The sequence below is a fragment of the Phyllostomus discolor genome, chromosome 13, assembly GCF_004126475.2.
Source record: "Phyllostomus discolor isolate MPI-MPIP mPhyDis1 chromosome 13, mPhyDis1.pri.v3, whole genome shotgun sequence".
Classification (NCBI taxonomy): Eukaryota; Metazoa; Chordata; class Mammalia; order Chiroptera; family Phyllostomidae; genus Phyllostomus; species Phyllostomus discolor.
In genome coordinates, this window is record NC_040915.2 from 16,219,325 (window position 1) to 16,237,469 (window position 18,145).

General features: G+C 35.4%; 1 protein-coding gene across 3 annotated transcripts; it reads right to left on the reverse strand.

Annotated features, from left to right (window-relative positions):
• Positions 1–4,450: 4,450 nt before the first annotated feature.
• Positions 4,451–17,659, reverse strand: YIPF5 (Yip1 domain family member 5). 3 transcript variants are annotated; one of them, XM_028528263.2, is made up of 6 exons: positions 17,543–17,659; positions 16,886–17,005; positions 9,987–10,159; positions 8,801–8,946; positions 6,864–7,045; positions 4,451–5,543 (listed from the first exon to the last, which is right to left on the reverse strand). In XM_028528263.2, the coding sequence occupies exons 2-6, from the start codon at positions 16,993–16,995 to the stop codon at positions 5,381–5,383; spliced, it is 774 nt and encodes a 257-aa protein (XP_028384064.1). In that variant the 5' UTR covers positions 16,996–17,005; positions 17,543–17,659; the 3' UTR covers positions 4,451–5,380. The 3 variants fall into 3 exon arrangements, with proteins under 3 accessions (XP_028384064.1, XP_028384065.1, XP_035870693.1); XM_028528264.2 differs by having other exon boundaries at positions 17,337–17,657; XM_036014800.1 differs by having other exon boundaries at positions 17,571–17,648.
• Positions 17,660–18,145: the final 486 nt, after the last annotated feature.

The window sequence follows — 18,145 nt, forward strand, 5'->3', positions numbered from 1 at the left end:
TGCAAGGGTGATGGAAATATTCTGAAATTAGATGGCGATTGTATAAATCATGAATACACAAACCACTGTACACTTTAAAACTGTTAAAATGGTGAATTTTGTGTTATCTGATTTTTAATAAAATGTTTTCAGAGATGCATGGGTGTGTGTATTCACTGTGGATACAAGCCACCGAGGGAAAGGGGGAGGGGAGCGGGTGCTGTGTGTGTGGTCTGATAAAATGCACAGCAATCCATCTGAAGGCAGTTATGCAGGGCATGAAGCCAGGTGGGGGGGATCCTTCACTTTCCTGGTATTGTAGTTTTTTCCTCTGGGTGAAAGTACTGTACTGTTTTTTCCTCTATTAAAATCTCTCGAACTTTAAAAAGTACAGATAGATGGTCTAGCAGTTTGCTCTATCTCCCATTCTCCCCCCATGCTTTAAAAATAATCATTGACATACAATTTACATATCATAAAACCTACCCAATTATAGTGTACTTCAATGATTTTAGTGATGAACCATCACCACTCAGAGTTCCCTCCTGTTCATGTGTAGTCACTTCCACCTCCAGGCAGCTACAAATTTGCTGTCTGTAGATTTGTCTTTTCTGGTAATTCATATAAATGGAATCATATGTGATCTTTCATATCTGGCTTGTTTTACTTTGCATGTTTTTAGGGTCATCGTGTTGAGACAATAATCCATTCCTTCTATTACCATATAGAGGTGTTACTTTTTATCATCATGTTGTGAAATTAGCCCTGGCTGGTGTAGCTCAGTGGATGGAGCAACAGCCTATAAACCAAAGGGTTGCAGGTTCGATTCCCAGTCAGGGCACATGCTTAGGTTGTAGGGCTAGACTCCCAGTAGGGGGCACAAGAGAGGCAACCACACGTTGATGTTTCTCTCCCTCTTTCTCCCTTCCACTCTCTGAAAATAAATAAGTAAAATCTTTAAAAAGATAATGGTGTGAAATCAGAAAAAGGAATGCATTTCCATTCTGAAAATTAAAACATAGAAAATAATAGGGCTTTTAGGACCACTGACTGACTACAGGGAAGACTCTACCAAGTCTAGAATATTATCAAGGATCACAAAACTGAAAACTGTAAGGAAATGCGTCACTAAGTTTTACAAAAGACATTCATTTAAACTGTATTTTCCTGGGAGAAAAAATGAAATAACCCTATTGCTTTCTCTACTTTTAGGAGAATCAATTAAGCCAAATAGGTATAAATTTAGAAGCATATATTAAATGTTTCTATTGAGTATTTCATTTGTTTCCTCATTTAAAAAAATTCTTTTTGTGCAGCAAATGTTGAAAAGCTATTTAAAATATCTTAATGAATAGTTAATCACCTTGCCAGCTATCAGCAGGTTTAGTGGTAGTTTCAGAAATAAACCAAATTTTTATATGCAAGGTAAGCCTAATTAGTTAAGCTCACAAAAAATGTAATATCCGATTTTTAGAACCTAATGTGCCCAAGAAGTATTCATGCTTTTAAATTAGAAGAACAGCTCTGTATTTAATTAGTCCTCATTTGAGTATGTCATCATTTTAATTCATTTGCACAAACACAGGACATTGTGCTCCATCAGCAGATAATGTTCCTCATTAACTACAGTAGGAACTTTGGGAACAAGGGTAGAAGAAATACTCTCATCTGTGATGCAAAAAGCAGAACTGTACACTACCAGGCTTATTCTTCAGGTCTTATGGTTACCATTCTAAGACACACATTCATTAATAATATAAAAAACTTTTGACTAAGTACTCTGCCAATCCCTACAAATCAATAATTTAATATTTAATGTTTCATTGTACCTATTGACCAGTTATAAAATGGACATTTAATTATTAATGAACAAAGGAACTTACTGAAATTCAAGTAGTAGTAATGTACCAAAATTCAAACTTCACTAATTCGGGTGGTAGCAGCAGTAGAGTTGATTAAAAATCAATGTCTTTGCTGGTGGTGTAAAGTGGTAACAGCCTAGATTATGTGGTGTGGTGAGGGTGGGTTTTATTTAGGGTGTTTGAAGATAAAAGCTATGTGCTCGACAAGCTTATGGCAGATCCCTTATCTATTCATTTAAACACATGCACCAATTTTTCCTGAGGGAATTTCCAATAAACCTTAATATCTTGTTGTCCTTCTTCCCCCAAGTCCTAAATAAATCCTAAAAAGAAAACCAGAAAACAACCTCATTAAATACTACAACTTCTTTGAAAAGGTACTTATGTTTTTACCTGATTCTAAATGTTTCATTCAAGTTCATGTTGAAACAAGTGTATCATTAGATACCAAAAAAAAAAAAAAAAAAAGCTTGTGGAATAATTTAAGCTTTCATTTCCAAGTAAAAAATTGAGATCACTTGGAATTTGACATGAAATGACAAAATGAATCAGTGATACTTTGTGAAGATATATTTAACTGGGGGCATTATTTGCATAGGAAGCTTGTTCTAGCTAGAGTTTAAAAGGCCCTGTGCTATTCTTTGGTAAGTATTCTTCAAGCTTGATTTGAAACATGCAAGTTTTTTTGGAAAACTTTCAGCATTACCTTATGAAAAGCTAAACACTTTTTCATAAATATATGTTTTTCTCTCACATGGAAGTTAAGCAAATTGTTTAAATCATTACATTAGATTTGCTCTATTTGAGAACTGGCAGATTCTACAAATGTGGCCATGAGTTCCCAGAATTCTCCATTACTGGGTCAGAGTATCTGACTGGATGACCCTAATTTCTACAGTTTTTTTTGCTTTGCCCAAAGTTCTAACTTCTTCCATTTATATGGAAAAAAGTATGTAATTTCAGAAAGGACAGGGTCCTTTTTTTTTGTAGGTAATGAGTACTACAAATGTAATTGCGTAATTTTAACTTCAGAAACACATATGCTTATTTAGCTTTGGAGTATATTTGAGTATAGCAATGACTACTACGGTTAAAAATACGTACTTGCAAAATGTCAAATACAGAGTATCAAAAATCTATCAAAAATTATGTCATAAAGATACATCTTAATGTAATCAAAGAGAATTATTACATTTTTAAAAGTAAACTTGACAACACAGTTTAATGTAAAATTAAAAACGTCAAATTATTTTTGATTAAATGGCCAGTATCAGGAAAGTTAAAACTTTAGGATTTAGAGAATTTTGCAGTGTCTGTTTAACTATATCTGGAGAAAGAATGCCTATTTCTACAAGCCTAGCTATACAGCTCTTGAAAACACCCCTTCCGACACTACATTTAGACCACAGGTAAAATCAACTACATGCCCTGGCATAAATGCATGCATGCAACAAGTAATGAATAGCTTCACTTACTCTGTGACAACCGCTGCGTGGGTTTTTAGCTACACTGAGAGTATCTCTGGTATTTAAAGACACATATATGTTTTTGGTGTAAAATGCACCCTAAAAGTAAGCTAGGCGCTCTTATCTGTTATTAACCAGAGAAACAAAAATCTATTCCAATACTAGAGAAAAGTTTCTCAGACATAGTGTATCAGTTTTTAAAGTATGCATAAATATGGCTACATACACTGTATTTATTTAAAAATTTTTATAAGGGAAATTTTGGTTATACATGACACTTATGTAACCAAGCAAACTCTAAACTCAACTCTTATATCAAAAGCAATACTACTTTATAGATGTTTTGAAAGAATAACGAGTTAAATATAAAATAGTTTTGTGTCTCATCATTTTGGAGTTAAATAAAAGACAACCAAACCCCAAAATCTCAACTACCTTGAGTTCACTAAAAATTATTTTGTTGAGGGTGGGAGAGGAAAAAAAAAAAAGATCCATTTAGGGAATCTTGGCTGAAAATTCATGGTCTTGTATCTAATTAACAGTGGGAGAATTTAATCTCCAAAGCATCATCTACCCTTAGATAGTATTAACAGAAGGCAGTCATTATATTTATACAATTAACTGAAAAAGGAAAAAAGATACTACCCAAGAATTACAATAAAAATATGATTATAAAACAATTTTATATGTTTGAAAACCCAGCTAAAAGCTAATTATTAGTGAGTGTATTCCTCCAGGAGATTAAGTTTAATGAAGAAAAACATATTTATGTAACTCCAGGAATTAGAAATAATGATCTTCTTGTAAGAAATGTTTTATTGTCTTAACCTCCCTTTATGAATAAAACCCAGCTCTAAAAAAGAACCATGACTATGTAAGCTTGGCATTTCTTTTTATTTAGTCTGAAAATCTCTTTAAAAAGGCAATATTTTCTTCCCTATCTGGCACCTTTCTCAAAACTATAACTGAATTTTGTCAGAGGCAGTTTCTTCAGAAAAAGCCAATGAACAATATGTAAGACATAGTATTTTCTTAGAGATTATCTGACAGTAGAACATGACAATATTAACCAAATGAATTTTAATACAAAGAAATAGTGCTCTAACTCTAAGAGCTTTTTGTGAAATCTTTTTTTCCTGATTAGATTATATACTAGATGACTTATACCCTTAAAGCTGAGAATAAATTGGGAATACATATCAAACCCTATTTAAAGAAAATGGGGCACCAAGAATAGTGGCTTAGCAAAAGTAAACTCAACAACACAGTTAAAACTGGAAAAATTTTAATAAGCATCAAATGCACTTTACATTGATAACTGCAATACTGAAACTGACATTTTAATCTTTTTTTCAAAAAAGGTTAGTGATTTTCTTTTTCCTGGGAAACAACGGAGATCCAACTATGAGCATTAATATGACACATCTAGGACACTATGGTTTCATTAGTGCTAATATCTAAACAGGTGTTCACATTTCATGTCTACGATAAAGCAGACTGTGAACTTCTGTATCACTGAAATTTAGCAAAACTTCTATGAGATAATTTAAAGGAATGTCAAATTTTTGAAGTGCAAACTCATAAACTCTACACTGGGGTCACTTTTTGCTTGATGTGCGCGTCTGACTTGAGAATACAGGCAATTTTTCTTTCCTAATTCCTTGAAAAAAATATTTCTGCAATAAGTCTTGTATCTTCTTTACTATGGATTGTTTTTAAGAAAGATTATCAACTCTGTGGTTAATTCCCCACAGTTGATAAAAATCTATCAAAAACATTATAATATAATTTAAGGAGAAAAGTTGTTTTTCAAAGGCTATAGGAAAGAAATAGCGCTTCTTACTTGTACAAGCACAAACACTTAAAGTTAATCATACTGCAGGTAAATCCAACACAGTATTCGAAAGTTCTATAAAAATGAACAAAGACACGTGTTTACTTCCATTGCTCCAATAGTCAAACGTCGGATCTGCACGAGAGGTGCACGGTAGCAGTTTGCTGGTCCGGTTTAAGAGTTTGAAGTCCTTTTGGTGTGTTTGGCCCAATGATGTCCACATCCCAGATAAATCCAGTTCAAAAAACAGAAATTAGGGCAAAGACTCCGTATAACAAAGCACAAGGATATGCTACTAGAAGTTGTTGTCCTTCCATAGCTAATGCAGAAATAAAAATCTTGGAAGCAGAAAAACTACACCATCCAATAATTCCAGCAGTGAGAATAATTCCTACCATTCCTCTGTAATGGATAAGGAAAAACAAGGACAGGGTGAAAAAAGACAATAGATAAAATTAGTTTATGTAAGAATATACTATAATAAGCAATTCTTTAAAAAAACATTTTAAATCCACATGTACACACTTGTAGAAAAAAAAAAGAAAAAAAATCAAGATATTTTCCCCCAAATGTTCAAATGTATTTCACAGTGAATTCAATAATGCTGAATTAACCTTGGGACAAAGAGCTCAATTATGAATACATTTTGTTCCTTTCAGCACAGGGTTTCTTAACCCTGGCATTACCGACATGGGGCTGGATGTGCTTTTGTTGTAGGGCTATTCTGTGCATTGTAACGATGTTCAGAAGCAAACATAGCCTCTAGCCATAAGATACCAGAAGCACCCACAGTGCCCCCCACAGTTGTGACAACCAGAAAGTCTCCAGGTATTGTCACATGCCCCCTGGAAGCAAAATTGCCTCAGGTTGGAAAACATTATTTTAGTAGAAAATATCATCTGTATAATTCAAATGTAAATATATCAATCTCAACAAATGAGAATAGTGAATCAGTTTCTATACTGAAAAGCTGAAGCATCTATATCCAAAGCAGGAACAATGCAAAGCTATCACCTTGCCGCATTTCTGGTATCAGACAGTTGCTATATACTCTGTTCTTAAAGCATTGTTTTAACTAAGTGTAACAAAGCTCAGTCACTGGTCGTGTCCACCACTAGCCACAAGGAGGAGCCTGACCTGTGGAGAGCATCTGCCCACTGGCCGTCAGGAGGGCATTTTACACTGTACTTTCTAACCTTACCTAAGTTATCTAAAAATTACACATATTTAAAGCTGCTTACAAGTACATCTGAGAATATGACAGGCTAGTAATAGCCTTGTGCCAAAAAATGTTTCATTTTCAGTTAAAAAGCTGCCAAATAGAGTTTATATTTATTACTCATTCACTTAGCACACGCTCAACATCTTTAAGAAATCAGAGTCTAAAAAATACCAAAGAGAAAGTAAATATAATTTTTTAACAACTTAACCTTTTCTACACTAAAACTGCATTAACAATCAACACTATTTAATTTACAGATACCAGTAAGTGAGTACAAAACAGTGAAGTTCTGTATCACAGGTAAAAGCAGAGGTGGTGCAATTGATTTAAAAACTTATTCTCAGTTGCATTGTTCTTCAGTGAAAAGTATGTCCCATTCCTCAGTTGCAGGGGCACTATCTCATGTTCTCTGCATCAGTCATCATCTCAAACTCACGGGGAGGTAAACCCTATCACACAGAAGTGGTCAATCAACACCCAAAATGAAGACCAGCACTTACTGCAAAGAAAATATCACTGCAAAGCTGGAAAGCAGGATCATGGGAAGAAGGCAATATCCAAGGACACTTGCCACACAACCAAATGAAACGCCTGTCATACTCATTAAGTTTAGTAAACAAAACATTCCTAGGCATCCAATTGCACTGATCCCATATACATAGCCAAACTGGATTTTGCCAGCCTATGGATAAAGAAAACATTACAGATTAAAAGACAAAAAACACCTTATTTTTGGCCTTATTTCACCTAAAATGGTACATACAGAAGACATTTAATTTATGAGTATCAAAATCTACACAGGTATCTATTCTTTACGCACAGGAGTAAAACAATGACAAGACTGGCTTTTATATTTTTCTTAAGAATCTTTAAGTATCCACCTCCCAATACACAGGTATTTGGTTTTTCATTTCCTAGTTAGTATTTGGCCTTGGCGTGGAATTCAACAAATAGATACAAAATTATGGTACAATCACCTAAAGCAGTAGATTTCTAAAAAGACATCTGGCTAATTTTAAGCAAATAAACTACAGAAACAAGATGGAATGCCATTCAGAATGCTTGGACAATAGCTAATATCACTCAAAAGCACCTAATTCCACCAAAACTTCTCCAAAGCAATTTATTCTCATTGGCAGATGTAGCCATATCTTTTTAATAGTAGAAATAACTTCATCACTCATTTTTATGTATGTTAGAGGAGCTAGGAAATGAAAACCAAGATAATCATGAAGCCAGAGTTCTGCAGGAAGGCAAGGAGAAAAGAAGAGAGTAACGACTAGGTAAGAGGAATGTAATGGAAAATACGATTTGCTTTCTTTATTTTTTCCAAATTGTTAGTGGATTTATAAAGTCATTTGACCAAAACCAATCAAACAGAGAAACACAAACTTAGTACAGTAAACATTAGGTAAATTGGAGTTACAGTCCCATTACTCAAGCTATGTGGACAAACATTGTCTCATTGTATTCAGGTCACATTATAATGAAATCAATGAAATCAGTTTTCAGAAGTCTTCATAAAGTTCCTAGATTTTTAACATAGAAAACTCAATTGCAAGAATGCCTCTACAAATTATGTTAAATGGAAAAATCTTTGGGATTTTTATTAGACTAAATATTTATTTGTGGATACTTGATTGAGTACGTAGAAGTTCCAAAGGGCTCAGCTGAGTTCATTGAATTCACTCATATACTAATAGTAAGCTTTCATACTTGCACAGTGTTTTAAAATTTTTGAAGTGTTCTCACATAACCTAGCTTGCTTAGTCTCCAAAACAGTAGTGTTAGGTGGAAAGCACACCATTATCTATCAGAGCTTAAGGACAAAGTAGGGGTTCTGAGTTCATGCCCAGCTTTTGACTAAAACCCGTATCTAGTCACTGAATCACTTATCAGAGACATTAAATAAAATAAATACTAACAATTATCTTTACCACTTTTCATTTTCAAGATGTTTTAACACTGTTAGGGAAGGGGAGGTAGGAACTAAAACCCCTTGTTCTTTAATGTTTCCATTCATTAAAAATAAAAAATAATATATAGAAAAATAACCCCCAGCACTACAAGAAAATACTATCCAAGGTCTAGAGATTAAAAAAAAAAAAAAACAATAAAAGAGCAACAGGTTAAAAAATGTTATCAATCACTGAAAATTAAGAAGGGATTCTGATGAAGGAACAGAGCCACACATTATTTATTTATTATTTGTTTTTTCCCTAATAACTGGACTACTTATTAGAACAAGACATGATTTCTCAATATACTATATTTATTATTAATGGGGATGTGATGAATAGGTATAATTTTAAGCAACTGAACACTATTCAAAATATATCAAAGACCTAATGTATAAGCAGTCTCAAAAACGGCTCTTGGTGGAACATTAAAAGAATGGTCTTGAACCTGACACTGAGAGCTGAAACTAAAATCTTACCAGTAACAATGTGGCTCCGAAGGCAAGGCAAAAAACCATGGGTCCTGCCAGATCAGTCTCATTCATGATGCTGCCATCTGCTACTTTTAATGGATGTAACACTGTTAGTGTTTTTTGCCAAATGTGGTCAAAATTGATACCTAATTCTAAAAGAAAAGAAAGTAAGGAAGTCCATTAGTGTTTGTGTATACCCTTAGCTTACCAGAATCTCTGTTAGAATAGCAGATAAAATGAAACACCCAGCACCAAGAGGGTCTAGCAATACCAGATATAATTATTTGGATGAGTTTTCAATATGAGTCTTCACTGATTGCTTATTTCACAAGTATCCAATTTCAGGTTTTGTGCTGGAAAAGGGGGTAAATATGATGAAACAAACACTCTCAGCTATGAATGCATAGCAAAGAATATATGGTTAGGGTTAATAGACAGGTGTCTTTTATTTGTTACTTCAGGACTACCTGAAGGCCCCATGAAATTGTATATAAAACTATGTCTGCATGCGTATGTGTGCATTTTTCTGACGAGTGTCTTCACAGTTTTCATTATCCTTTCAAAGGGTATTAAATCCTCCTGCTCCAAAGAAAATGTCCAGAACTACTGCTTTATGGGTTTTGGAATATAATTTGAAGACCACCACATTTTTCAGTGATGTTCCTAGTTCTGCCAGCTTATTTCTATGCAGAATAATCAGTATCATGCTATTTCCTTTCATTTTTTCCACGGACAACATTTAATCAATATAAAGTAAAAGTCAATGCTAGTCTATTGACATACTTTATCATCACCTTGTAAAATCTATTAAAACTCTGGTCCCTTCTGACTCAATGAGGTTTCATATATAATCTGTTTAAAATGCATCACTTAGTAGAAACCTCTTTCTAAAACATTATTCTTTTAAAGGAAAGGACAACTTCTCTAAACTAAGATTTATTTTCACTAACCAGCTGGATACTATAGAGCAGGTGTCCCCAACATCTACGCCACGGACCAGCATTGGTCCGGGCCTGTTAGGAACTGGGCCCCGGAGCAGAGGTGAACTTGAATGTAATGCACTTGAATTATCCTGAAACCACCCCCAACACTGGTCCATGGAAAAACTGTCTTCCAAGAAACCAGTCACTGGTGCCCAAAAGGTTGGGGATGGCTGCGATAGAGTACTATCAAGTGTTGCAATCAATCTGACCTTCTAATAAAGGTGGCTCATCCTCAAAGCTGTTTCCATAGAATGGCTGTGGTGCAGCTGGAGCATACGTCTGAGTTGGCTGGAAGATCTGCCCAGTGTACGGCTGTTGTGGCTGCATCATGTCTGGAGGGACAAACCGGCCTTGCTGCGAGTAGTCATAGCCAGCATACTGTCTGTAGGCCAAAGTAAGATACATTTCTCAAAATTATGTCACTCCCAACAGCTAATATCCCTGACAGCTTGAGAATCTTCGTCATTCGATTCCTAGGATATCCGCCTTGCTAGTTTGTATAAATAAAGCTTGAAATGATTACTAAAATCAAGTTGATTATCGACAATAAGCTGACTGTGTTTCATAGAGAAGCATCCTGATGATACCAACACTCACTTATGCAGCATTTGTGCATTTTAAAAATTAGTTTTTAAACATTAGAAGGTCAACAAATTAAAACTTAAAAATCTTGTCATTTTATTATAAAGATAGCTGTGAAATAAAACTTCTAAGACTATGAATGAAAACTTATGATAACAGACTTTGTACTACATGCTAAGTAATCTTCCTTTGTAATTTGGATCTCTGCTACATGAAAAATCATGTCTTCACTCTTTTTTAAAAAATATAAATTTAATTTGATTACGGTGAAGTAGAGTCAAATGGTTGCTTTCATGTCTTTTTTCCCCATTTTTTAAAATCAGTTTTAGTTTTAGAGAATAACTAAAGAGGTGGCACATAGGGTTCCCACATTCCCCACATCCAGTTTATCTTACTATTAACATCTCACCTGAATACATAATACAGGGTCCGGTGCAAATAACACACCTTTTTTCATTACAAATTCTTTTATTACAAAATCATAAGTGTGTACCTCTGTAACATAGCAATATCACACTCAAGCACATCATATGACATTTTAGGTGAAATGTTCAAATTGAAACATTTATACCTACTATATTTACACCTAATAAATTATTACACCCATAATACTACCCTACCAGCCACACTCAAGCAGGCCTTACTTCTGCCAGAGCCTGTATTTTAAATTTTTTCACCACTTATCCCCCTATGCCCTCTTCCATCTCCACCCACTTGCCTCCCCTCCTGCAATCACCACATTGTTGTCTGTTATTTTTTGCAAGTTGGTAAATCTTTTTAAGAACAACCATCAATTTTAAAATATAGTGAAAAAAAAACAAGCTGTTTCTTTGTGAAAGTTTTCTGCATGCATAACAAAACATTATTAGTACACTTGCATTTGAATTGTGCTTTTAATTTTTCATAGTACTTAAATACCTCTTCTTCTGTTTGTTATGTGCTATATAGCAAATCCTGCATTTTAGAGGGAGAGACCTTACTGTGGCCATTTTAGTGATGAAAACAATATGGAAAAGAAGGATGTTGAAGCAGTATCTTTAAGCAACTGTTTTACAATGATCTGGAAAACAATGACTTACCTATCAATGGGACTAATCGAATTACACAGTAAGAAATACAGAAGTAAAATTATTATTTAAAAATTCAGACATTTTAAAAGTGAGAGCTGAGAAGCCTTAGAAATGTTTTAGTCTAATTACCTTTAAAATTTTTATAGTTCCCTTTTGATAATGTAAAAGCTAATGAACTCCATTAATATTATTTGAGATTTAAAATTAAATCCATTTTTTAAAATTAATTGAGCATCTTGATTAAAAGTGAATCAAAGCAGTAAGAAATTTTCAACAACACATAGCACTTTGGAAATTCCAGTGGGATTCTCAAGACTCACCACACTAATCCAATCCATGATGGAAAAAAAGATATTTATTTTTATGGTTTTATAAAAATACAGACTTCACTGTAGCATTATTTTAACAGTAAAAGATAAAACAATTAAATAGCTATCAGTAAATATGTTGTGATTTGGGCAGAGATTACTATGCACCTGAAAAGAAATGATGCAGGTGTACATGTACTCACAGGAAAAAATAATCAAGAAGTATTCATTAGGAAGGAAAAAACAATGTTCAGGATAGTATATACCATACACATTCACTGTGACTGTACTTTTTAGAATATAACTACATCCATATATATGTGTATATGTGTTTTTTATATACATAGGTAATTATATAGGTAAAGGGACCTGGAAACATGGAAATAAAAGCCTTAAATGCACTGCTATAAGTGTTTAATGTGAATTATATTATGCTCACTACAACTCTAGGAAGTTGATTTTTTTCATTCTCTTCATTAAAAAGATATGGAAACTGGTATTTGGATTAAAATAATTTGCTCATTTGGTACCAGGATTCAAAACCAGACTTTCAGACTCTAACCCTCCACAATTGTGATAAAAATCCCTCCCAAATCCCACCTTAAAGAGACAGCTGTAATAATTTACCTGTACGTGCATTTCCCCAGTCATCTTGGTATACAAGTATGTTGATTTCTATTTACTTACACACATATACACACACTCCACAGGGACAGCTGGATGAACTAAGACAAGAATTCACATTTTCTGATTTAGTACAATATGTTATTGTGTTTCTCTTTGTTAGGATATATCATAAATCCACAACTTAGTTTACGAAATAGCCAGAAAAGCTCCTTATGAAGGTTTCTACAACCTGTATAAAGATTGTATTTTATTCACTCTCTCACGTGCAAAATAGGAAATATGAATATATATGCAATCGAAAAACCAAAAAGAATGGTACAGACTAGTGGTTTTCAAACTCTTTGATGTTAAAACCCCCTTTATACCCTTAAAATTTATTACTGAGAGCCCCAAATATTTTTATGTGGGGTTATATCTGTTGATATTTATTACATGAGAAATTAAAACTGATGTTTAATGTATTTATAATGAACTCATTTAAAGTAACAAGAAATCTATTACATGTTAGCATAAATATTTCATATGAAAAAGTTATTTAAAATAATTACTGAGTAAAGTGGCACTGTATTTTATTTTTGACAATCTCATGTCTGGTTTAATAGACGACAGCTAAAAATTCCTATATCTGCTTTCTACATTCAATCTGTTGTGATGTATTTTTTTAGTTGAAGTATCTTAAGAAAATGTAGTGTTGTAGACTTATAGTTGGAAAAGAGAATTTTAAGAACCCTTTGATACTATTAAGAATATTCCTTCTGATACATCAAAACCCTAAACAAAGTGGTAGATTTTAAAATTTAAGTTGTAATGTGGAAATGAAAACAATACTAATGAATTTTTTATACTGTTGCATTAAAATACTACACCAGTCTCTCCTGCACTTTGAAAGGATTCTTTCTGTATTCACATCTAATTTTGAAACATCATGCATGGGCCATTTTGAAAATATCAGTATGAGTTATGCAGATGTTCCAAATACCGACATTTAATACAAAATATACAGGGTGGGGCAAAAGTAAGTTTACAGTTGTTTGGAAAATAATACAATAATTAATAAATAAAAATAACCTGAATAAACTCTACTGTTTTGCACGCGCACAACTGCAAACCTCTTTTTGCCCCACCCTGTATATAATATAAATATGAAAATCACATTTATAATGTCACCACTGCTCTCATAAGAGAAATGGTTAATTACTGGGAAGGTGACAAGTTCATGGTGATGAATACAAGTTTTCCAAAACCTTCATTTTTGCCAGAAAATGCCAATTTCATCATCGGCCATATATACTGTCAATTGTTTTCCTTGAAGTAAAAGGCTTACCTCATTCAGTTTTGAGAAAATATCTGTCAAATGCACAAGTCTGAGTAACCATAATTTGTGGGTCAGTTCCTGCCAATAAAAATGGTTTCCATGAAAAAGTGGCTGATTTAGCTTGAGACTCAAACTGCACAGGGGCTTTTCGTAGATATAATCGCTGTACTTCAGGATGAAGTACAAGTGCTTTATGACTGGTTCCCATTTTATCACACAGAATATTTTAAAGATATGTGTACTGAAGGCTCAGGATATAATAACACTGTAATTCTTACTGCTTCATAAAGGATATCCTTAGATAAAACTGATTCCCATACCCCTTACAAGTGTGTGGCAATAGAGAATACAATGATTGCTAGAACATTGAATTAAGTCATTAAGTCATTGACTTAATTCATATTTGGGTTAAAGACACCATAAAAGGTATACAGTATCTTAATATTATTATATAAAATAGTTTTGACCTTAAAGATTCTCTGAAAGGTCTCGAGGACTGGCTGGATCTGCAGTCCATACTTCAGAACACTGACATAAATCCATAAATTTCATGTATGGAAGGAATCCTGTAAGCAGTGACAGCTTCAAAAATGCACCATCATTCCTCTTCAAGATTCAAGGTGAGAATGACAATACTACAGAATTTTATTATTTTCCTTTTCTGACAGGACCTGATCAGAGAATTTCCTGACTCACCTGTTCTAGCTTTAATCTAAAACACAGTATGGCAGACATGATCTTTGTAGACTAAATCAACACTTTTGTAGCAGGAAAAGTAACTTTTACTCGGATAGTAAACCTGCTCTGGCACTCATAATCAACAGCAATCCCTGTTAACATACTGAGTTGGCTACTTGAATTCTTAAAAATCCATAGTCTGTCAATAGAGGTAGTATCAATTAAGTCAAAGATGAAAAAAATACTACCTTTCAATACCTACAAAAATAAGTATGGTATTATTACATGTCTTACAGGCATATCTAGAATACTATGTGGGTCCTGTCCAAATACGATAATCATAAAACTCAACAGGTGAAGATCAAACAGGCTTTATTACTTTTATTTTTGTTGTTTTATATGAATATATGAACGATAGTTATAAAGTATCCATAGATAAAACTATGCAAAATGTTAAAGCTGACTTCATAGGGAAAAACGTAAAACTATGGACTAATAATAATAAGTCACATCAAACTTCAAGACAATCCAAGTCATATGCTATTCAAACTTACACTTTCATCAAAAGATAAATGTTATCACCTGATCTTTGTTACCAAGTTAGCAAAACAAACAAAACAGTAGTTAGCAACATCTAAACAGCTGCTTGGAAAACTGGAATGGGGTGATAAGTTACACCTTTAAGTGATGAAAACATGAACAGGATACGAAAGAAAGGCAGAGACAGATAAACCTAGGAAGCTGCAAACTAAATGGAACAATTCTGCTAAGTCCAAATATCAATACATATAATTTGGTTAAAACAGACTTGCATACAGGGCAGGTGTTCCCAAGGCCTGTGGCTGTGGTCTGGCTACTCTTATACTCACTTTCCCCTTCACACACAAAACAAGCACGAAAATATGTATTTAGGTAAATAAATGTATAAAAACTTCTCAACATTTTTCCAATTTTGCCCAACTGACTGAACAAAAGAGATAAATCCTCAATGACATATAATTGAGAATTTAATAGAAAAAAAAGTGATTCATTGACTTTTTTATAAGCTCACTCCCATTATGAGTTCACTGTGTTCAGTTTTTGCGTGGGAAGGGGTAAGCCTTGAAATACATCAACATTAAGATTCAAGAGATCTATAGGTTGTAAGATGTATAACCTATACAAGACAGACTATGGGGCTGCATTTGATTTTTTGCTTGTTTTTTTATATTCTTGGGCACTTTTGTTGAGATGTATTAACTCAAACACATTCCAGTACTCCATGTTTCTCTCAGCCTGACTGGCTGCACTGTCTTCCCCTGCCCTCACCCTGGGACAGTGTTCACGAGTTTCCTGAGAGCCGACAGATGAACATCAGAGGACACCTGAACTGCCTGAAGTCATATGCATGTGTATGTGGGTATGTGAATGGTGCATGCACATATTTTTCAGAAACAGGCCCATAGTTTTCATCAGATTCTTAGAAGAGTCCTGGACCACCTAAAATAGGTTAGGCAACTCTGGTATAGGAAAGTCATTCACTGGTCGGGAACCTGGTAAGATTATCTTTAAGGCCCTAAAAAAAACACAGATATGATATCCGAAAGGAGACTGGTAGAAAACCTTCAGTTAGTGTACTTTTGCCACAAATAACAGGGATTATTTAAAAAGTGATTTTTTTTAAAGGGTTCATTTTTCCTTATTTTTTTAAAGATTATTTATTTTATTTTTATTTTTTTTAGAGAGGGAAGGGAGAGGGAGGGAGAAAGAGAGACAGACAGAGAGAGAGAGAGAGAGAGAGAGAGAGAGAAACATCAATGTGCGGTTGCTGGGGGTTATGGCCTGCAACCCAGGCATGTACCCTGGCTGGGAATCGAACCTGGGACACTTTGGTTCCCAGCCCGTGCTCAATCCACTGAGCTACGCCAGCCAGGGCCCTAAAAAGTGATTTTTTAAAAATAGTTCAGGGCTGGAAGGCTTTGAGTCCCCTACTTCAATCTGCAACTGGCAACTTGTGTGTACTGACAAGCTTTTGGTATAAGTAATAATAAAAATGACTATCAATTGCTATATGAAAATCACCTCATGAAGCATCTGATGATTCATAATAGGACGTTCACACTGTTACACAGTACCACCAGCACTTTCAATTAAGCTGATAAAGTCTAAAAGTTGGACTATTTAAACTACTAAAAAAAGCCATCAAAAGATTTTAATAGCCTATCTTCTAGGTACCTGAACACTTATCCACATCTCAAATGATGTAGAAACACTGTACCTAAAAAAAGTCCTTCAACAATGTCCTTTTCCACCTGCATTACACAAGATTTTGCAGCAGATACCTAACTCTAAATAGCGCGACTCCTTCAAACCCAGCCCAGCGGTACAGTTCTCTGCTGAGGAAGAAAGGGTACAAAAAAAATCCCATTTCTGATCAGCAGGGACACGTCCACACATTCAATTTTAGGCAGAACCAAGAATTCTGGACACACACGTTCACGACAATCTTGAGCAAAAAAAAAAAAGAACTGCTAAAGCTGAAAAGTTACTTGCTATAGGGTCCTCCACTTCCTCCATAATCATAGGACTGCTGTGATTGGTCATCGATGCTGTAACTCGTCTGGTAGAAATCCGTGTTTAAATTATCAAAGCCTGACATTGCAAATGACCTGCAAAGAACAGAAATGGAAAAGGCTGTTAAGCTCAAGATCCTACTGAAGTAGTTCCTGATACTTTGCTTAAGCAAACAGCCCCAGAAGGCAGCAAATACAATACTACTTCTGAAATTTTGGGAAACAGCATGTGAGGGTGGATCTCGGGGGGGCGAGATACCAGAGTGTTACAGAAATGTTTAGTATTAACTGAAGGTCTGGGAAGGCACCCCCACTTAAGGAACTGATAAGCCTGGGTTAGGGGCGGGGTCGTGGGAGGAGTGGCTCCACTAGGTCTAAAATAACAACAATTTCATCTCAGGGCTAGGATTTACAACTGACAACGCACCTGCCCCCTTGCAAAATAAGGCCAAGAAAGTGAGGACTCCTGGAAGGCCGCGCCTTTGGTGCAGAGGCCGCGCGTCACAGCAAGGGCCTGAAGAGGAGTGAGGGTCTCAGGACAGGACCCAGAGCGGCGCCGAAAGGCGGCAACAAGCCGCGCTGCACGGGGGTACACAGAAGGAGAGCAATGTGCCACGGGCCTGGGACACTCACCCAACGGAGAGGCGACGGCTGCACCTGCCCCAGCGCCAGATAATCCCGAGAACTCAGTTTGAGACCCAGAGCCGGCACCGTTGCTACGTGTCACAGGCCAAAGAACTGCTTCCGGGTCACGCCCCGTTTGCGCAGGCGTGCTGTCCGATTTTGCCGTCCACGGTGGGACGCCGTTGGGGCGTGAAATCTGAAACGGCGCCTGTGCACTATCGACCAATGGGAGAAGGGGAAATACTTCTGGCCACCTGGTTAGAGGTGGAGCTAGAAAGGCGCAGGCGCAGCAACTGTTACTATTTGGGAGGAGGGAGAATTCCTCTGTGTTTGGGTTTGCCAAAGCTGTTTAACCCTTTAAACGGAGCGAATAGACCCTCGGTCTCTCTGGGCTTACCGTACTGTGATTCAGGCACTGTGCTAATGAGTTTATTATTTATCCTTACACACTAATGAGATGCTTAGTCTATTATTTTCCATTAATAGGTTAGGCTGTTAAACGTTCCTTAAATAATATCGAATGCAGCATTAGGGGACAACTCTGCTAGCTGCTGGGGATACCGGGGCTACTAGTGAGTACAAGCTAGGCGGTACTGCTTCCTTGGAGTTGGT

Coding starts and splice junctions, on each gene's coding strand:
- YIPF5 (XM_028528263.2), bottom strand. CDS start 16,995: ATGTCAGGCTTTGATAATTTAAACACGGATTTCTACCAGACGAGTTAC. Junction 8,947..9,986: donor TGAGCCACCTTTATTAGAAG/GTCAGATTGATT, acceptor CTTTTCTTTTAG/AATTAGGTATCAATTTTGAC. Junction 5,544..6,863: donor GCAGTGATATTTTCTTTGCA/GTAAGTGCTGGT, acceptor TATCCATTACAG/AGGAATGGTAGGAATTATTC.